At 41.9% G+C, this 16,985-nt stretch overlaps 1 protein-coding gene across 23 annotated transcripts in view; it reads right to left on the bottom strand.

Moving 5' to 3' along the window:
• Window positions 1-16,985, bottom strand: part of CAMK2B (calcium/calmodulin dependent protein kinase II beta) — a 285,827-nt gene that overhangs the window by 113,888 nt on the left and 154,954 nt on the right. For all 23 annotated transcript variants that reach the window (XM_074210077.1, XM_074210085.1, XM_074210078.1 and 20 more), the window contains exon 3: window positions 8,532-8,591. In XM_074210077.1, the coding sequence (XP_074066178.1) occupies window positions 8,532-8,591 (60 nt within the window). The remainder of the gene's footprint in view (window positions 1-8,531; window positions 8,592-16,985) is intronic.

The following is a 16,985-nucleotide window of genomic DNA, read 5'->3' as shown; positions in this document are numbered from 1 at the left end:
CGTTATGCAAATGTATCATTAAAGCGGTTACTCAGTAAATATTTGTTTAATGAAGTCAGCCTGGAAAGATCAAAATCATACAAATTCCAAAGGCTGCTCTACTTCTCCCCTCCTGCCCCCCTTTCTAAATGCAGGCAGCTAGCATGTGCTCACAGGCAATAAATGTAAGTGGAACAAGGGCAGAGAATGCCAGGGAAATATCACTGTATCCTAGGAGGGTACTCTGTAATCACCCAGTCAATCAGTTTTCATGGAGGTTGGACACGAGGGGAAGTCTTCCACCAGACCAGATACTGGATGGATTTGTCTGAATCCTCATGGAGGTGAAAATGGAACAGCATTGTGGGTGACGTCAAGCAGGGTATTTTTAGAAACTGCAGACCAGGTGCTGCATGATCACAGTGGTGCTGGCTCGTGACGCCACCTCTGGCAAGGATACTTTTTCCAAGTGGGCTGGTTTTGGGCACAGTCAGAGCCCTCTACCCACAAGCTCTAATGAGCACATTTCCTCAAGTTGATTGTCTGGCTATCTCTTTGGAGCTCAGGTACAGTTTCAAAGGACCCAAGCAAATGAATTTCTCTAACTCCTCTGTCCTAACTTCTCTCCTTTTAGATCTTGAAATTACTCTACATGAAGAAGCTGGGTTGGGGTGGTGGTGGGGCTGCCTGAACAGGGTCAGGGCCCCAAGGTTCCAACTCCCCCCCCCACCAAAAAGTGTAGCTTTTAGATGGGAGAGGAAAGGAGAATGGAAAAGCAGACTTGTGGACCACTGCCACAGTTAGCACAACACTAATCCCTCTGGGGTGACCTCTTCCCCAAGCAAGACCTGTTCCAGATAGGTGTCTAGATCTGCTTTCAAATCTCTTGGGCTGCAAATGAAGGTCTGGTGACTGGTCTCCAGGCCAAACCTTCCCCAATAGAAGTTCAGACTTCATCTAATCCAACCAGGGTCTTTGCAGAAGTCTCTTCTATCCTCTTTCCCAGCAAGGCAGCATCCACTGCCCACCTGAAGAAAGGGCACTGGGTGCTCTAGTAGTAGTAGCAGTGCTAGCCCTGAAATCAGGAAGACCTCCACATCTAGCTTCACTTATTAACATCTCCCTATTTCAGAAAAGTAAATGGAGACTCACTGAGTTTAAGCAACTGGCCCAGGGTCACTGATGGAAGTGCCTAAAGTAACCAAAAGCCTCATCATCTAATTAGTGACACACATGAATGTATAAACAAGATTCAAGTTCTAACAGAGTGGAGCAGCATAGACATCTGAATGGCAAAAGGGCTTTGTCCTATTGTCGAAAGCTCATTGAAAGCTTGTCATCAATCCTATCACACTATCGAGCTGCCAGGAAACCACTAGACTGACCATTAGTCCATCGAGAAACAGGCTTGGATGTACTATGTTGTCGCCAGTTTATCCCCAGGAAATCATATGCTGGCACTTTGTCCATTGTTGCTAAAATGCTGTGGAGCCTCAATAATTTGGGAGGGAAATCATATGCACATGGCCAAGGACTCCTGCAGAATACAGACTTCACCATAAGTCTTGTTTCCTATCAATCAAGTTAAGAGGTGAAATGGTTCTGGAAAAGGCAGTGAGAAGGATGCCTTTGAACAATATTCCCCTCACTATAATGAACATATTGTGCAAGTAATGTCATGTATATGATGCCATGGTTTTCCTTCAATTATAAAGGATAAACATCCCATCCTCCTGAGGTAGCATTAGAGTTCAGGTCTTTCTGACTCAAGGTCCAGCATTCTACTCACTTTACTTCTCTCAATCTCTTTATGAAAATTCTGCAAAATGGGGATTAATATAAAATGGCTCCTACTTCAAGATACTTGGAAAGATCAAATATATTTAGGCCCTTTGCAAGCCTTAAAGTACTAAATGTAATCATTATCATCATCATCATCATCATCACTATTACATAAGAACCCGAGTGCTAGAAAACTCATGGCCTCCTGAGGCATTTATTCTACTTTAAAACAGTTATCATGAGGCAGTTTTTCCTTATAGCAAGTCAGAATCTGCCTGTCGGCAACTTCTGCTCATCGTTCCTGTTCTATGCCCTTGGGGCCAAACAGAACAAACTTAAAATTTTACCAGATGCTTGAAGGCAGCTTTCCTTGGGACATTCTCTGTAGTGTCAGGTGCCTTCCTTGGATGAAACCCAAGCAAACCAGCCCCATGCACTCTACACTCTGCCTGGGCATCGCCCCACCCGACTCCCACCTCCAGCTCCCCACGACTACCGAAGCTCCCAAAACTGCCTCCACTGCCTCACACTGATTTTGTGGTAGATGAAAATCCCTCTGGTCTGACCACAAGGATTGCTTTCCAGGATGTCTGTATGCATCCTCTGCCAAGGGGTGGCACCCCTTGGCAAAGACCAACTGCTCACACAACTCCAAGCTTTACTTGGACCCTCAGATATCCTTCCTCAATTCCATATGGCAATTTAACAAATATTTATTGCAGGTCACTCATCTGCAAAGCACCATGTGCTGTATGGACTATGGAGGCACTGGGGTGGAGTAATGGGCAAAGCCTTAGGCCCCAATTCAAGAAGACCTAAGTCTAAATCTGGTCTGGACAATCATTAGTGAGACTTTTGAGCTAATTACTTCATCTCTTCTTGCTTCAGTTTACCCATCTGTCAATGGGGATAATAATAGAACTGAGCTCCCAGGATTGTTGAATCAAATGACATCCCAACCAGTCCTTGGCACAGTGGCTGGCACCTCGGAGCCACTGAAAAGTGCAAGCATTGCTGTCATCATGAGGACAGGCAGACAAAAAGGACCACTAGTCCCTTTCTTCCAAGCACCTGCATTCCATTAATTGGATGAGAGGGCATCTAGACCAACCCCTACTGCCCCACATCCATTATAAAATGCCAGAGCTGGCAGACCTTCAGTGAAGGGACCACAGCATCATGTCCATTCTACTCTGGGATAGCTCTCCTTAGGTCATTTTTCCTGATATTGAGCCTGAATCTACCTCTCTGCAACACCCACCCACTGCTTCTAGTTCTGAGGCCAAAGAATCTGATCCCCGCTCCAAGACAAGAACTTTACAGGTATCATGTCCTCCCACTCTTCCCAGTCTCCTCTCAGCATCCCCTGTCCTTCAAGCATCTGTCAAAATGGCATAAACTCAAGATCCTTCATCATAGTCACTTCCTCTGGTTACTCGCCAACTTAGCAACATCTCTCCTAAAAAGTGGTGCTCCAAACTGATCCTCCAAGCTGTGGTCTGACCAGAGGGGATATCAAACAGTATAATACTATCCCCTCCAAAAAGACATACAGGAAGATGTCCCTAAAAAGGGCAAAACAGTATTGAAGCAGCAACAAATGAGTGGAAGGGTTGGGAAAATCTCTGAAAATAGAAGTGCCCCGTGCCCCCTGCCCCACTAAACAACTGTATCCCCATTTTGATCATCATCTCATTCAGTGTTCTCTACTTGAGACAGGTCATTATTTTCAAAGTCATGAAAATGAGGGGAAAGCCTATGTCATAAAGGAGGAGTCCTTCAAGACCATGGGGAAATTCAGAACTTCTCTGGGCTACTCATCCTAATGCCACCTTTCCAAGGTCTCTGAGTTGATGACAGCCAGCATTCCAGATGGACTGGCAGAAGAATGTTAGAGATGGAAAGCACATAAGAGATTCATTAGTTCAATGCTTTCTTATTACAGAGTGGGAAATGAGACCCAGTGCACTGCAGTGACTTAAGGTCACACAGGAATTTAGTGGCAGGACAGAATGAACAACTCCAGATTCCCAATTCCCAGTTTGGAGTTCTCTTCCCCTGCCCCCTTTCACTTTCACTCTCTTGCCCTCCATCACCACTGACCCCTAGAAAGGGGGGAAGGGGTATCTTCCTTTAAAAAAATGAAAATAAAAGCTCCTTCTTAAACAGCTTTGGCCTTGAGGGTGGGGTCTGGCAGAAGAAGAGTCCCGATCCAGGGGACTTCATAAAGAGGCCCAGAAACGAGGACCAGCTCCAGGAGAGGGGCAGCCTCAGGATAGGAGATCTGCTCCTGCTCCTTCAGCCTCTGCTGTCCCCAAACTGTCATTCGTCGTGGCTTCCCTGTCACAGATCTCCTGACAGCTTAGTCAACAGTTACTCCATTTTTATTTTCACATAATATTACTGCCCTTTCCTGACTGATGGCTAACTCCAGTCTCGGGCAGTTCTGGCTGCTTCAGGGCTTGTCAGAAGCCAGTTCTAAGACTAAGGAAGTGGGTCAGCAAATCTTAGAAATGCAGCACAGAATGCATAATTGGATATGCTTTGATTTCTTTTTTTTTTTAAAAAAAAGCAAATCTATTAATGAAATTGAACCCTGTTGAATTATAATTACCAAGTCTGGTCCAAGAGAAGTTAAGAAAATGCTTTTCCCTTCTTTGCAGAGGTGGGGGACTATGAATGTGGAATATCTCATATGCTATCAGACATGGTGGGTGGGTTGTTTTGATTGTTGGAACTGCTTTTTTTTTTCCTTCTTAAACTTTGTTACAAGGGGATAACTCACTGGGTAAGAGTATGGATAGATTTGAAAATAAAAATAATGTAAAATCAAAATCCATTAAGAAAAAGATTTAATCTGTTGGAACTTTAAAAAAAAAAAACGTTTATTGCTTTCCAAAGTCCCTACCTCTTTCCCCCAAAAGAAAGAAGTATGGGAAATCAAGATGAATCAACAGTTAATATTGGTCATATCTGCCTATATCCACATCTATCAGAGCTCAGATGTCTCTTCAGAGAGAGAGAGTTGGACTGCGCATCAGGTCCCTGGAATTAAGCTTGGTCAGTGTGGGGATCAGAGTTCTGAAAACTTTCCCACTTGTTTTCCCATGTAAACTGATCCCCTAGATCAACTTCCTTTGTTAGGCATCAGTTCATTAATAGTCTTTACAAAATTCTCTGTATTTGTCATTATCATAATGAAATAAAGCTCCTTTAATTAAAAACATTCTGCAGTTTAGACATTTTTCTACTTTATGAGCAGCTACTTTCTTTCTAAGTTCTTTATTACTACAAAAAAGTGCTACCAAAGATGTGTGTGTGCATATAAAATATATACATATATATATAATTTATCATATATTTTATATAATAAATAGATCAAAGAATAGAGAGGTAGATGGATGGATAGTTGGACAGCTATCGATAGGAAGGCATATAGGTAAAGTTATATAAGTAGATAGGCATATAAATAAATGAAGAGGTAGATAGATGATAGATAGGTGGATGGATAGATAGGACCTTTCCCTAATTGTCTCAGATCTACTTGAAGCTCTGTTACTTGTCCAAACATCACTTATTGTCTTTAGAGGCACAGAAGCCTCAAGGCCAGTGCTGTTTAGTGGAGAGTTGAACATTGGCTCAGTAGAGACCTGGATTCCAATAATGGCTATGCCATTTACTACCTGTGTGATCTCAGGGAAGTCAATTCCTAGGGGCTTCAGTTTCCTCATCTATAAAATAGAGTTTTTTGGCCTAGATGGCCTTTGAGGTCTTCTCCAGTCCTTGATCTAAAAATCTTTTAATTGTGGCTTTTTAGAGTCTCACTGTGTGTCTGGTTAATTTTTTAAGACAAATTTTTGTTTTCTTCAATGATCAAGAATTTTTTTACTATCTCTTCCCTTCAGCTACCCAATGAAAAGCAAGGAAAAAATAGAGAATTCTTGTATCATATAAGCACAGTCATTCAAAATAAATTCCCAAACTGGCCACATCCCAAAATATGTTTGTCATTCTATGTCCTGGTCTACCATTTTTATGTCTGAGGTGGAAAGCTCTCTGTCAGTCCTCTGGAATCATGGTTAATCATTTAGTTGATTAGAGTTCTTAAACTTTTCAGACTTCTGAGTGGATAGAGACAAAGGAGAGAGTGCTGGGCCTGGAGTCAGGAAAACCCAGGTTTCAAATGTGGTCTCAGATACTTACCAGCTATGTGACTCTGGACAAGTCAAAATCTCTGCTAGTCTCAATTTCCTCATCTTTAAAATGGAAGGATTAGATTAGATAACTGTCAAGTGCTAAGCACAGTGCCTGGCAAGACTAAGTGCTATGTGAAGGTTAGCTGTGTGAAATCAATCTCCTGGTTCTGCTCACTCTACTCTGCATTGCTTCACATAAGACTTCCCAGGTTTCTTTGAAACCATCCCTCTTCATTGTTTCTTACAGTCCAACATTATCCCATCATCATCATACAATTTGCTTATCCATTTCCCAATTGATGAACACCCCTTTAGTTTCCAAACCTTTTCCACCCTGTAAAGAGCTACAATAAAATTTTTGCACGAGTCCTTTTCTTCTTCTTTCTTTGCTCTCCTTGGGGTATTACCCTGACAGTAGTATCACTTAGGTCCAAGAGAATGCACAGTTTAGGGGCATAATTCCAAATCTCTTTCCAGAACAATCAAGCCAGTTCACATTTCTTGACTCAGTTCACAAGTCTTTGATGATTCAGCATGGCCTTTGTAGCTTTAGTTGCTAAAAAAAAAAATCCATCACCTTTCAGTCAAACTGGGGTTGAAGTTTCCTGAACTTTGCTAAATATTTGCTCCTAGCCAACACTCACAGTCTGTCACTGGGCCCATACTTGACACTTCCCTACTCCACTAGACCTTGCTGTTACAGTTTCCAGAGTTTTTAAATCCCTTTTTCACTAAATTGAATCATATTGCCAGAAAGGATCATTCACCTCAGTCCAACCACAAAATTTCCGAACAAGTATCTATCTAAATAATATCCAACAGGTACTTTCTGTATTAGGCACTGACAGAGAGGAAGTAAGGCCCAGTCTCTGCCCTCAAGTAGTATGTAGCTAATTAAATAGATAAGACAAATGCATTAAGAACCATTATATAATAATTGAACAAAATACCAAGTTCTTAGTCTTTAAATGCTTGATTTTTTTTTCAGACAAGCCAATCTTGTACTTGGAAAATTGAGTTTTTACACAAATGTAAGATTCTAAATCTACCTATATTTCATTTCATCTTAATAAATTCAGTTCATTGTTCTAGCTTGTCAAGTGCTTCTTAGATTCTGACTCAGTCATTCAATATGTTAAATAAAACTGAGTTTAGGGTCCTAGGAAAACATGGTGAATGTGTCCATTATCAATAATGTTCACCTATATGGGGATAACTGCAGATTCCTGGGGGCATTCTACTGGAGACTTCCTGCCACATGGCAATGACCCAATAACAAGTACTCTTTGAGTTCATTCATCCAACTAATTTTGAATTTATCTGATTATGAAATCATCTAGTCCAGTAGTGTTAAACTTAGAAAACCAAAAACTGATTTAGAAAACCACAAACATTATCTATGCTGCATTTTTCTTTATTTTGTTAAGCATTTCCCAATGACATTTAAACCTGGCTCTGGGGCAGTCAAGCTGCCAAAGCCCAGAGTTGGATACCTCTGATTTAATGGATATTTCTCCTCCTTCCTAACAAAAGTGTGAGCTATTTCATCAAAAAGTAGGAGAGTGGGTCAGCTAGGTGGCGCAGTGGATAAAGCACCAGCCCTGGAGTCAGGAGTACCTGAGTTCAAATCCGGTCTCAGACACTTAATAACTACCTCGCTGTGTGGCCTTGGACAAGCCACTTAAGCCCATTTGCCTTACAGAAACATTAAAAAAAAGTAGGAGATGCTTCATCAGATACTTTCTAAAATATAAATTATACCTAAAGCATTACCCTTTTCTGCCAGCTTAGAAGGAATAGAGGCTGGTCCTTTGATTTTAGGGGATTCCAAGTGAGGAAACTTTTTCTCCCAATGCAGAACTTTCTCTGTGACTTTTAGTCTTGGAAAGTGGCCTGGGGCACTGAGAGGTTAAGAGACTTGCCCAGGGTTACACAATCAACATGTGCTCTGAGGGTAGTCTTCTTACATTACATTGTGCTGCTTCTGTCACTTTAGTACACTTCTCCCAAAAGGAAATAAGCTTACCTAGCATGGCCTGTTCTTGATGAAGTAGTGATGGCTCTAAGGAGTTATTTTCTAGATTTTTTCCAATCTGCTTTTTAGAGTGATCTACTCTAGAATTTTCCCAGCAATGGAAGTTAAGCTTCCTGATCTAAATGGGGAATGGGGAGGTATCTGCATGTTGGGGAATACCAAGTGGGCAGAGTTGACTTAATGGAGGATTTTGGACAACTCTTAAGATGATGCCCTGTATTATCAAGAAGGACCTGAGAGAATTTCTCTCAGTAACCTCTCCTAATACCTGCCTTCCAGTATCAAAGCCCAATTTTCTCAGGCATGAGAAGCTCCAAGGATGAAGTGAGGAGGGGGAAACAAAACAAAATTAAACAAAACACCTCATAGAGCTCTAAATATGAGACCCTAAGGGCTTCAGGTCCAGAATATCCTGGCAGAGCCCACATTCTCAAGATGTCTGTCAAGTGAAGCTGATTGTGTTTTATACAGGAGGGAGAGGTGGCCCTGAGGGATCTCTGTGCCCACCCTCTGCCACGCCTTCTCAAAGAGATGCTCACCAATGTTGGAATGCTTCAGGAGGCGGCAGATCCGGGCCTCTCTTTCCAGCTTCTGGTGATCTGAAGACAAAAACAGAGGAAGAGTTACCACCTTGAATCCAAGTGATATAATTATTAATGGAAGCAATTAAACAATTCTAGGCAGAGTTGTAAGTAGAAGGGAAGCAGGACTTCTTCCTAAGTCCCCAACAATATGCTGGGGAAAGAAGAGGCATTTCTTCAAGGTAACTGCCATCCCTATTCCTTACCATTTAAATCTTTTCCTGGTACTAAGCAGCAACTGCCCCTGCTTACCACCCTCACCAAGGATTGGTGTCCCCCACATAGTCCCCACCTAAGCACATACTACTATCCCCCTCTCCCGGCATGGGATTCCCTGCCCTCCTCCCACTCTTGCTTGACTGAATTCACCCCAGATCAGTCTGGGCAAGTCAAAGACCTGCTTTCAGGACTCTTCTTCTGGATCTACTCCTTTTCTATTTTGCAATGGAGGAGAACACCTGAATGAAACCTGAATGCATTCATAACCAACTTCAGGGTGGGTACCAAAACTCCTGAAAGAAGAGCATGTAGGATCCCAAAGTATTTAGCTTTGTGATGTGTTCTACAATCTTTTGGCAATACGCAAAGTCTAAAAGATTGGATCCTAATCCCAGCTTTTCTAAACTCATGTCCCTTGAGTTTAGTCTGGAAGGAAGTCAAGGATTCTAAGAGGCAGAGGTAAGAAAGGAAGATGCTCAGGAAAGGGGACAGTCATTGAAGGAGATGGAGAAAGTTTGGTAAATAACAAGCAGACCAGCTGGTCAGAAGGAAGAGTTTGTTTAGGGGAGTACAGTGCATGAAACCTGTTAGGAAAGGCTGAGAGGGAAGAGGCATGGAGTGACCACAGACCAGTCAATATGTCTATCCAAACCTTACACAACTCTCTGAGACCTAAGAGAGGGTCATATGTGATCTGCACAGGTGGGGAAAGGTCTCTGACAAAACCACAGGCTCTTAACTTATTAACAGATGAAGAAAAACTAGACGGAAGTATTAACTGACTTGTTCAATGTCTGACAAGTCTTAAGTGCCAGAGGGAGGATTCAAACCCAAATCTCTCCTCTCCTAACTCGAAAGCCCAGTGCTCCTTTAGGGTGAAAGTGAAAGTGAAGGTGAAGGTGAAGGTGAAGGTGAAGGTGAAGGTGGTGGTGGTATCCAAGATGAGAACCTTGCTCTTCATAAAAAGTTTTCCTTTTTTTAGTTGTTTTTTTTTTTTTGCAAGGCAAGGGGGTTAAGTGGCTTGCCCAAGGCCACACGGCTAGGTAATTATTAAGTGTCTGAGGCCAGATTTGAACTCAGGTACTCCTGACTCCAAGGCCAGTGCTCTATCCACTGCGCCACCTAGCCGCCCCTAAAAGTTTTCCTTTCTTTGGTGATCCTCCAAGTAGACAGCCAACATGTGATCATTCAGAGATGATGCCTCTTATTTATCCTTCATTTATTCTTCATTTAAATCTTTTGCAAAAGTCAAATTCAGTTCCTCAAATATAAAATGTGAGAGGAGTTATTTTATCTGTAATGACCCCTTTATGATTCTGGCACTAGAAGGCTCTATTTATTTGCATGGTAGTGCCACAAAGAAATCAAGGAGTCAGTTAGTCCAACCCTTTCATGCTAAAAATGGAGAACTAAAACCTCAGAGTCCCTAGGGATACACAGTTCACTAGGAAAGCAAGAAGTCCAACCAATCCAACAAGCATGTATTACATGCTCCTTTGTGCAAGAAACTAGAGAAATGAAGACAAAAGGAAACCCAGACTTTGTCTTCTGAGGGTCACACAGGACCCCCAGGCCCAGACAGCAGTGACAATAGAGAGGCTGGAGAGAAGACTCAAGTACCTAAGGGAGGAACCTGGCAGGAAGCTGAGCCAGGCTATGCTTATTAAGCACTTACTGGGTGCCACACACTGTGCCAGGCTCTAGGGGTACACTGTCCAAAGCACAGACCCTGCCCTCTAGGAGCTCACATTCTAATAGAAGAAACAATATGCAAATAACTAGGTACATACAAAATGCATATGTGTAAATATATGTGATATATGTAAATATATGAAATAGATATGTAAATAGAAACAAATTTCAGAAGTGGGGGGGACCAAAAAAGACCCCCTGCAGAAAGCAGGAAGTAAACCAAGTCATCAGGAAAGCCAGGAGGCTGAAGAGGGAGAACATTCCAGAAATGGGGGGATAACCATGGTAAAGGCTCTTGCTTTTGTGGAGCAACAAGAAGGCTAGTGTGTAGCGCAGCTGTGCATGGAGGGCAGGAGAGGTTCAAGAAGCCTGAAAAGGCAGAAGAGCTATCTGAGCCAGACATCTATGTTATCCCCCATCTCAGGGCAAACAGAGAGGGAGACAGACAGGGAGAGGCTGGCATGGCCAGACTTGTCCTGTTAGAAAATCATTTTTCAAAGGGTGAGAGAGAATGAACCCAAGTGTGGGGACATGAGGCAAGGAGACCACCAGAGAGGTTCTACAGCCTGTCCGAGGGTGGTAGTGCTGTGGGTGGAGAGAAGACAGGCTGTGGAGGTACAGAAAGTGCATCTTCTTAGGCACAATAATCAACTGCATTTGGATGTACTGAATCTGAGATGCCTAGAGAACCACATAGGTCAAAGTATCCAAAAAGCAGCTTGGTATAGACCTAGACCTAATAAAGAGATTAGGGCTGGAAATAAGAAATCTTGGAATGATGCATGGACCCCTGGAAGCTAATGATATCATGCAGTGACAATCTAGACAACGAAGAGAGAAGACAGCCGAGCCTTAATGAACACCCACAATTAGTGTTACCTCCACCAAAGGAGACTGGGAAGGAGACATCAAATAGGCAGGAAGAAGAGCAGAATGATGAAAATCTAAAGAGGACAGAGGACTAGAAAGGAAGAAGTGATTGAGTGTCAATGGTTAAAAGAAAGCTCCAGAGAGGATGAGGATTGAAAAAAGACCATGACATGATATGAAAATTGTGGTAGAGTTGAGGGAAGCATTCTAATCAAGGCAGATAGCACATTGCACACTCAAAGATAACAGAGATGAGAGATGGAGTTTCAAGTTCAAGGAACAACCAAATAGGTTCATTTGGCAAGAAAAGTAAATTTCATGAAGGAGAACACGAAATAAATCTGGGAAAGTTCTTTCACATTACTCACTCAGGTGTCTCCTGACACCACATTCTGCTGCACTGCAGGAAGACCACATTAGATTGGTTCTTAGCCACCTGTGATGCCTGTTTGTGGGGACCTGAGCAGATCGATGGCCTAGCCAAACCTTTATGCTGGAGAGCTATAATCTTGAGCTTTCACAGTACTGGCATCTTCCTCTCACAAAGAGAAAAACCAAATCTGAAAGAAGTAGGAATTTGCCCAGGGCAAGAGAGCAAATCAGCAGTTTAGCTAGAAATAAACCCCAGGAGCCATGAATACAGACGCCCACTCCCGCTGCTTGTTGCCTGGTACATGGAAACTCATCTGCCTGACTCTGTACACAATAACCTCCTCCAAAAAAGAGGTTCTGAAAAAAAAGATGGCACCCCACTATCCTCTGGGGCCAAGCACACCCTGTCACATGGAGACTCCTGACTTTTCATTTTCACATGCCAGCACTATTGCATGAGAAAACAAGGGCTATAAATGCCCTTGATTTGGGGGAACTATTCAGCCTGATACAGCTCCCCAAAAGGAACCTGCCAGTACCCAGCAGGCTCTGTGTCTTTGGACAGCCTTGCCATCCTTAAGAGGATCACACAAGAATTTCAGTTTCACTTTCCCTAGACCAACCATCCTCTTTGGTTTTATTTCTGCTTATTTCCTTTCATGCCCTCCATTCCAGCCAAACTGGTCTATTAACCATTTCCTGATCTAGTCTATTAACCATCGCCTGTCTCCATAGGTTTGTAAAAGCCATAGTCCAGGTCTGGAATATACTCCCTCCTATTGCTCAGAATCCTTCCAAGGGTCAGATCAGCCATCTGCCATCTCCTCTGTGAAGCTTTCCTTGATAACCTCCCTCCCAAGTTATTTGGGCTATCTCACTCAATTTTCCTCATGCTGCTAGTTGTTCTTATTTGTATACATGTTGTCTCCCTCTACTACTGGGGTCTAGGGTTAGATTTCAGGGATTTCATGAAGATGGATGGAGAAAAAAATTAAATCATTTTCACTCAAATGCAACCAAAATTTAACATTTTGTGGGGCAGCTAGGTGGTGCAGTAGATAGAACACCAGCCCTGGAGTCAAGAGTACCTGAGTTCAAATCTGGCCTCAGACAATAATTACCTAGCTGTGTGGCCTTGGGCAAGCCACTTAACCCCATTGACCTACAAAAACTAAAAAAAAATTTAGCATTTTCTTCAATTATAACAAAAAAAAATTCTGAGAGTCCACAGGTATCACCAGACTGCCAAAAAGGTCTATTCCACATAAAAGGTATTAAAGACCCCTGCCCTAGTAAAATGAAAGCACCTTGGGAGATAAAGGGGACTGTGTTTTTGTCACTCAATTCAAAGAGAGAGGCAGACTGGCATATAGGCTAGTAAATCATCCTTTTTCTCTCAGTGCCTTAGAGCCACCTTTACAAACTCTAACGTGCCCACTACTCTGGAGCTGACATTAGAGGGTGATTTTACTTGGGAGTTCACTATTTTAAAAAAATTCCCAGCACAATGCCTTCCTAATGGCAGAATGTTCAACAAAATGCTGTTTGTGGAATTGTGTCTAAATTCGACAAATATTTAGTGCCTACAGATGTGGGGAAGTCACTGGAGGTGATATGCTAAGTTGAAGTCCCAGTCCCAGCTCTGTTACTGCTTCCTTGCTGAGATCCCCCCCCCCAGCCTCTAACTTTATTTTTGCCCCTCTACCTCTGTTCCCATGTGTAACATTCAGCAGATGAACAACATAACTTCATACATTTAACTCTTTTGAGGCTTAAAATAAGCCTATGAAGTAGTCTCAAAGGCATTGTCATTCTCAGTTTACAGGTGAAGTCTCAGGGTAAAGAAATGACATGTTGTCTAGGGCCACACAAGGGCAGGATCTGAAGTCAGGTCTCTCTATTCCAAAGCCAGCACAAGCATGGCTAAGCCATAACCCACTGCTTCTGTAGTGGGACAGGAGGGGGGGAAAGTGTTCTCTAAGGTCCTTCCCCACACTAAAATTCTCTGACCCTACACTACCTACTTCACAGGGGTGCTATGAAAACACAACATGGGCCATGAAAAAGACCCCCATAAGTCATAAAGCACAAGATAAATGGGAGCTGTGATTACTATGAAAAGAACAAGGTGAGTCCTGAAGGGCTTGTGCTAAGTGCTCTAAGTGATTTTGAGGGAGGGGTGGAGGGAAGAGAGGGGTTAGAATGATAGGCTTCAAAAAGAAAGTCATATTGGAGCCAAACCTTGGAAGGATCATTGTTTTAAACAAATCAGGGGACAATTGAGATAGGTGGCAATGGGGAGAAGAGTGGCAGAGGGAAAAAGAACTTATTGTCTGTTCCTAAAAAAGAAATAAAAAAGAATTGTTTTTTAAAAAATATTTAATTGCTTTTAAAAAAATATTTTTCCAACCACTTTCTTTTACCCAGCCCCCCCCACTCTGCCCTATAACAATGAAAAACAATCAAAATAAAAGGACACAGAAACTGACTGAAAGTATATATAACCATTCCACACCTATAAAGCACCTCCTTCCCTACCAAGAGGAGGAAGGCAAGTTTGATAACATGTCCTGAAGAAATCAAGATTATGCTTGATACTATTTTTTGATCTTTGAACATTGTTTTTCATTTGCATTCCTAAGGTCAATGTGTATTATTGTCCAGTTTCTTCTTTGCTTTATAATTCATCTAAGTCTTCCCATGTATCTTTGATTTCCTCTTATTTATCATTTTAGTATAATATTCCATTGCATCCACAGGTCAAAATTCATTCAGGAATTCTCCAATCCATGGATCACCACTTTGTTTCCAGTTTTTAACTACCACTAAAAAATGCTATGAATATTTTTTTTATCTTTGAATACTTAGTGTCTCTAATATCTTTGAAAATATGTTTGAGGGGCGGCTAGGTGGCATAGTGGATAAAGCACTGGCCCTGGAGTCAGGAGTGCCTGAGTTCAAATCCAGTCTCAGACACTTAATAAATTACCTAGCTATGTGGCCTTGGGCAAGCCACTTAACCCCATTTGCCTTGCAAAAAAAAAAAAAAAAGCTTAAAAAAAAGCAAACAAGAAAGAAAATATGTTTGGAAGTGGGATAGCTGACCCATGGTTTAAGTTGCTCATTTTTCTCAATTCCAAACTCTCTGGTCCAATCCACAGGCCCACCAACAGTGTATTAGTGTATTAGACTTCTGACAACCCTCAAATATTTACCATTTTTGTCTTTTATCATCATTGCTGCTTTGATGGGTGTGAGGTAAAAATCTCTTAGAAGATTGGAAACATTTTTTCACATGGTTATTGATGTGCATTTCTATTGAAAATGATTTATATCCTTGGACTACTTACCTGAGGAATAACTCTTAAGAATGTGAAGTAATGAGGAGTTTAGATACTAGTAAGAATTTCCAAATAGAGCAGAAAGATTTTCATGCTTTTTAAATGTTTTCCTTCTCTCAACAAGAACCAAGACAAAAGCAATTGACTTTACCAAGATTCCAGTGGAGGAATTTTTAAAAAATACTTGGGAGTTTACCCAAACTGTTATTCATCCTAATATGATTTATAGAGGCCCTATAGTTTGCAAGTAAATATATTGACCTCATCAACTAGAATTAGGCCCAATACCTTCCAAACAAGACAGGCTAAATGAGTATGTCTCTACAATGAATGACCAAGCAAAGCATATCCCACAAAGGCCTCATTTTTAAAACCTCATTCCCAAATCAGAAAATGAATTTGGAAAGCAAGTCCTCCTTTGGGTATCTCACAATGAGAAAATAGAAGGGGAAAGTCATTCAGATGGTTCAGGGTATAAGGAAACAAAAGAGGCCCCCCACCCTTAATCCCTGAAAGGTTATTTGATGAGCAGTTTCTCCGGTCTACCACCTACCCAATAGAGAAGAGGGACAATGATTCCTCATCAGACATCTAGATCTGCAATGAGCCTTTCAATTCCTTCAATTTAAAGATCAACAGGCTTTGAGAGCAATTTGCCCAATATATCACAGGAAATAAACAGACCAGGTACTTGAATCCAAGTCTGCTTTTTTCCACCCCACCATTATGGCTCCACAGATAAAGAAAATGAATTGAAAAGTCTTCAAGCTTCTAAGCAGTATCTAGGGCCCTGGGGTAGGGAGGAAGTCCTAGCAGGAGATCCAGTCTACCACATGAATCCAGAATTTGCAACATATTCTGTCCTAGTCAAAATAGAGACTATTTTGTTCAGTTCAGGTGACTCGTTTTAAGGAAGATGTTCAGCTGGGACCATTCAGAGGAAAGCAACCAGGACGGTGAAGGGCCTCAAGACCATGCTATATGAGGATCAGGTGAAAGAACCAGAGAGATTAAGCATGGAGTATAGAGAGGATTCTAACAGGGCAGGATAGTTGGCTATGGTTTTGAAGACAGATTCAACTTGTTCTGCTTTGTCACAGAGAACAGAACCTGGAACAGTGGGTGGGACTTTCCAAGAGGCAAACTTTTCCTTATACCAAGGAAGGGGCTAGGTTGCCTTTGGGTTTCCCCATTATGTGTGAGATTTTCAGAAACAGCCCCAGATGACTGTTTTTTGGCTCTAGTGTCTAGTTAACAGAAGAGAGGGGATTCTGGTTAAACTTAATGGCCTTTGAGATCCCTTTGGACTCCAAGATTCTGTATATCTATGGTTTTATCATCCTTGGGTTGGACAAATGTAATCAATAAAGATATGATGAAGCAAATGGAAACATGCTTATAATCTCAAGTGAAGGAACAAGTTTCAAACTAGTCACATGGGATCAGTTCAAAAGAAAATCACCTAACATGAATAGGGCAGCCTCTGACTGCTTTTCTCAATCCAGTGAAAGGAAGGGGATGAGGTAAAGAGATGGTCCAAGTGTAGTGAATGATATTCACTGGTCTGGGCCAGAGAGAGCCTTTGTGGCTCCACTTCTGCTGCTAATTAACTGTATGACCTTGCTAGGAGACAAGGTGCTCCTCTATGTCTCTTTTATTTGTAACAGATAATTACTAAGCTTCCTTCTGGCTCTGAAAAACCAATTATTATTTTCTGTGTGTCATTTATCTGAAGGGAATGCTGTAGGATGAGCACACGGGTGGAATGGTTGGGGAAGAAAAAACCCCAAAACACTAGAATCTTGTTATTTTCTCTATCATCGTAATAGAACAAGTTGATACAATTTGAACATATCAATCCTGAGCCTCAGGGCAGCCTTCCCAGTACTTGGGGCACTAGATAAAGGAGCTGGTACGC

This window comes from Macrotis lagotis, chromosome 1 (genome assembly GCF_037893015.1).
Source record: "Macrotis lagotis isolate mMagLag1 chromosome 1, bilby.v1.9.chrom.fasta, whole genome shotgun sequence".
Classification (NCBI taxonomy): Eukaryota; Metazoa; Chordata; class Mammalia; order Peramelemorphia; family Peramelidae; genus Macrotis; species Macrotis lagotis.
This window is presented reverse-complemented; position numbering and strand designations above follow the sequence as displayed.